Below are 5,000 nucleotides of genomic sequence, written 5' to 3' on the forward strand. Positions count from 1 at the left end.
TTACCACATTAGCATGAGATTTGCTCATTTCGAGGTCACTTTCCAGCAAGCTGGAATTTATATACCCCCTCGGAGCTTGAGGGGTCAAAGAGCAAATGCTCATCTCCTCGTCATGTTTAGCAGTTTTAGCGCCTTGACGAGTCAAATACTCATAAAACTCAGTTTCCAAGTTGCCCATAGCACTCATTTGAAACATTCAAGGTCCAATTGAAACCACTTACAATCGTCTTCCACTTGTAATGGTCCAGTGAAAAAGCTGCACGCAGCGCGGTAGAGACCTTCGATCGCAAGGGCTCTCGGAAACGATGGGTCTACGGCAAATGTCGAGCGTTCTTGTTCGGCGCCGACTATTTACGAAGAGTGTCTACATCTTAGTGGACGAGTGACACAATTGCATATCGCAGTGCCAACAACAACTCGTTCCTACGCTTTGCGTATCCACGAGTTAAAAAGGATAACTGAAGAGTTAAAAGGGTTCGAGAAATGACTGTTTAAAGGAGTCCATAGCATCTGTTTGGTAGTTAAGAGCCACACCCCTTAAGCAGCTGCGAGGAAAGCCTGGAAGAAAATTCAGTTTCTTAGTTGGCTTGATAGCTCAGTTGATAGAGCAGTGCTTGGCAATCGCATGGTCATGGGTTCTGGGGCCCGTTCATTCCTGGATTTTGTCCAGGCTTTCTTTGCATCTGCTTAAGTTTCTGCCTAAGTGCGATGATCTCCAACTCTCATGTATTTCAATTTCCGTTGTTCAAATAAAAGGTAAAGGTATAGTCACTTTATTTAAAGGGGCTAGGTCACGCTATTTTAGGTAATTTTGTTTAATTTTGTTAATTATGAGTTCTAAACGTCATATTGGCAGAGCAAGAGTCTTTCATTTGCAAAATCACGGCCACATAACAACTGAGAATGATTTTCAAGCTTTGTAAATGACATTTTGATATAGACTGATATAAATTTGAAAAAAGGTGGGCCGACGTTTTTCAAATTTACCCAAACTCAATCCATTTCAATCCTCTCCAGTTTTGTCCATCCATGTCCCTTCTTGGCTTCCCTGTGTTTTGTTAGAGTTCTTCTATAGTTTTGAACAGTTATTTTGATATTTTAGTTAATTCTATGACCATTCGATCAGTGCTGAAATTGCCTAAAATAGCGTGACCTAGCCCCTTTAACGTCGGTAGTTCCTCGTAGCAGCTACAAGGCTGGTATTAATGGAAGCCGACAGCGCGCCTTGTTCCCTCCTCCCTCTGTCATTTATAGCCACGCGGATCAGAGGAAAGTCGGCAGACGTTGAACTCACCAAGGATCGAACTGGGGACCCCTTGCTCCGAAAGCCACGCACTAACCAACTGAGCTACGCCTGCTCCTAAATATAACAAAATTTGATAAACTGTGTGTCATAAGCCTCCGCAAGTTTATGGATTTTTTTACTGAATACTTGATATATAAGAAAAAAAAAATAAAACGTAGTCAATGTGAACTGTTTTATTGGGAGACGTCACTTGGAGTGCATTGTCGGGATCTCATTCCCAACCACCAATGATTTCAGAACGTTTGCTCCTTAGGTGCGCATAGGAAATGAACGCAATGGCTATTGTGCAAATACAAGGCAGAAATATTATGAGGGCTGTAAAATATGCGAACGGGTATCAACTAGTTGACAGTAGGGACCGCAAAGCGATTCAAAAATCCTTTGCACAAAAGGAAAGGGGATTAGAGGTTGTTTGAAGTTTGGATCAGTATTATCTGTCTGTCTGTCTGTTTGCAGCTGTTGGTAGACAAATCGTTGCCATTCTCACTACACAGTTGAGGCGGCGATCAGTTTGGATCAGTGTGGAAAGATGAAAAATGTCATCATTCACTTCTCGTTTTCAATTTACCTTCCTCATCAGATTCAGTAGCTTTTTGTGCCCCGTTTTGGGCTGAAATTAACGCACTTTTGTTACCTTACATGCATTTCGTGCTTATTTTCAGGGTCACACCAGTGGCTGCGAATACTTAAAAGTTCCGTGTGTACATCCTGAGTGTGATTGGACGGGGGAAAAAGCTCTGCTTCCCGAGCACCTGGAAATCGAATGCGACTTTCGGCTAGTGCCTTGTGAATTTTGTCATTCTTCAGTAGTCTCTCGAAAGATGAAGGTATGTTATCTATTGTAAATACGCGTTGCGCACGACACTTTTGAAAAACTCGTGTCGGACAGTGCGGTGATTAATCATGTTTATCTTCGAAATATTGCTTTGAGTTAATGATAATATATAGATTTAGCCAAGCCTAAAAGCGGAGCTCCCGTTTCTTACCCAGAAAGCAATATAGTGTACATGCAAATTTCTCCAATTTGGGCGCCTCTTCTCTCCTGCTCTTTATCTCGTTGCTTGTCACCAATATGATTTCCCGCCAGAAAAACTCGAGTTGCCAAATGCAACGCTGCCACGCGATTTCCCGCTAAGGAAAATTGCCACTCCCGTCCCCAGAGGCTGTCCTGCCTCCCCACCTCCACGCCGACAGTCTGTAGGGGCGGACGGATTGACGTACGAGATGTCATAATCAAAAATGTCTCTCCTGGATAGACTTCCCAAAAAATCTTACCCATAGTGCTTCGCTGTCGCGCTTCGCGCGCCTGAGCTCCGCTACTAAACAGTGAAGTAAGCTTCAGTTTCCAGAATTTCGTGGAGAAAATCGTTGTGGCAATCCAATAAAATCAACTATTGCACGGTTAAAAACCCACACAATGTTAGAACAGAGAAGATGACTTAGCTCACGTTTTAGTGGTCTCTCTTTCTAGTATATCATAGTCGCATAGGCGGCCTCAAGCTGAATACAAATGAATGAATGAGTGAACGACCGAACGAATGAACTTTGAAGCGTGTAACTTGAAATTTTTTTTCTTGAAACAAAGCTGGGTATTTTAGGACACCAATTTTATGCCCAAACATAGACAAAAATAACATCAAAGCTGCACGCGCTGGAAAATGCACGAGCTACGTTGCATCCAAATAAGGAAATTTATAATCTCAAAGAAACCTCAGCTATGAACCAGAGATAAACGCTTCAAGGTCATGAGCTTCTGATATGAATGAATGAATGAATGAATGAATCTTGTATAAAAATCAAATTCGGAGAAGAGTAACGAACGAAAACGTTTATCAGTGTGGAACGAGCTACATATGCAGTGGAGACCGGACAACTTCTTTTTTATTTTTCATTTAAAATTTATTGAAAGTACATTTCATTAATTACACAAGTATGCGACACTATTTACACAGTGCTCTTCGTCATTCCTTTCTCGTAGGATCACCAGGACAATGAATGTCCTGTTTTTCCAATTGATTGTGATAAGTGCAGTAAAGCAAGAATTCCTCGAGGAAAGGTGAGTTGACCTGAGACTTTCACTTACACAGAGTAAAGCAGTTTGCTTTTCGTCGCTCAGTTGTAGTGTGACTGGGCTTCTCTCATACAAATACATGCTCCAACATTCTGTCCGTAAACCAGAGCTACCTTACCTTTTGTAAACAGCGTGGATTTAAATACTTCTTAAACGAGTCCGAAGGCAGCACTGTAAGTTATGGCTCGCAATTTATGGCCCGAGTGTTGAGCACAAAAGCCATAATTTGAACTGGAACAAAGATATTTGTTGTCGGTATCCTCTGGTAATCAAACTGGAAAGGAAAGCACACTGGCAAGAAGTCAAGTGGGCAATGGAGTGAGGTTGACGTCATTTTCAGCTCGATCCAGCTTTCTGAAGATTTAAAGTTAGTAACGATGGATCATTAAATAGAAAAATATATATATTTAAAATAAACAGGTGCCTTTTTTAAATCAAGGCTTAAAACTTGATGTCACTTAGTGCTTAGTTAACATAGTTTTGAACTCCAAAGAAAACGAAGAATTTCTTTATTTTTTGGTCATAGTAGCACTTTAGTTAAAGAGAAAATCCTAAGACTCTCGTCTAAGGACGGGGTTAGGGGTGAAGTGGGTGGTTCTTAGAACTTGGTCTATTAGTTGTAGGAAGTTTCGCTCCTCAAGAGAAAGGAAAGCGACAGTGGCGATCAATTTAAGTGGATTGATTAGAAGTAACAAAACACTTTCTTATAACCTTACAGCTGGCAGATCATCAAAATCCTATTATGGGAGATTGCGAGGGAATACAAGGTCCGTGTCCATTTTCTCAGATTGGTTGCTCCAAGACAGAGGTAAGCTTGACATCCTATTTTTAAATACAACGTTACAACTGGATAAATTTTTGTAAAAGAAAAAGTGGTGTTGGTTATAAGATTTACGAGCAGAAAATTATTTCTGCGAAGCCTATAATGACATGACATCAACATCTGTTTGCGAAATATTGACTTACTTTCATTGAAGAATACCTTGCAAAATTCAGTACACACTCAACTTGTTATATTTGCTTCTTAAATTATAATCCGCCGTGTCAGGGCAAAGCTTCAAGTGTTCTGCGTCTGATTTCAAGGACGACGTATTGCGTAGATTGCGTATCCAATATAAAGGAGTGTTTTGCTTTACAGGTCCTCAGCCAAAAGGAGAAGAAAGAACATTTGATAAATGAGAACATTCATCACAACGTTCTCGTTCTCCAGTTCGCTCTTCGCGTGAGCGGAGAAATGGAATCCGTCCTGAGATCTGATCCGAGGAATGTGTCTAGAAGACAACAAATATTTGCGAACTACGACAATGTTATCCAAGATATCCTTAACCAGATTCAAATACATTCAGAGATAAGAAGAAATCTACAGGAAAAATTGCTTGAACACAGTGAGAGGATTACATCGTTGGAGAGAAAGGTCGCGACAGCGAATATATCAGCTGGGTCCGGTGGGGCATCTGCTCAACGTGTTTCTGAGGGTGAAGGCAGCTCAATCAGTGCTGATATCACGAGAAGAGTGATAAATCTAGAGAACAAAACTGCAGACCACGAAGTACTTATGGTGGAAAACAATCGCACCGCGATGGAAACAAGTCGAGAAGCTGCCAATCTTAGGAGACAGCTTGA

The 5,000-nt window shown here is 41.2% G+C and overlaps 1 protein-coding gene across 1 annotated transcript in view; it reads left to right on the plus strand.

Annotated features, from left to right (window-relative positions):
• The first annotated feature begins 2,000 nt into the window (after positions 1-2,000).
• Positions 2,001-5,000, plus strand: part of LOC137973002 (TNF receptor-associated factor 2-like) — a 6,796-nt gene continuing 3,796 nt past the window's right edge. Inside the window, exons 1-4 of the mRNA XM_068819705.1 lie at positions 2,001-2,133; positions 3,285-3,362; positions 4,096-4,185; positions 4,516-5,000. The exon at positions 4,516-5,000 is cut by the window's right edge and continues 3,796 nt beyond it. Of these exons, the coding sequence (XP_068675806.1) occupies positions 2,128-2,133; positions 3,285-3,362; positions 4,096-4,185; positions 4,516-5,000 (659 nt within the window). The 5' untranslated portion in view covers positions 2,001-2,127. The remainder of the gene's footprint in view (positions 2,134-3,284; positions 3,363-4,095; positions 4,186-4,515) is intronic.

Source organism: Montipora foliosa, chromosome 10 (assembly GCF_036669935.1).
Source record: "Montipora foliosa isolate CH-2021 chromosome 10, ASM3666993v2, whole genome shotgun sequence".
NCBI lineage: Eukaryota > Metazoa > Cnidaria > Anthozoa > Scleractinia > Acroporidae > Montipora > Montipora foliosa.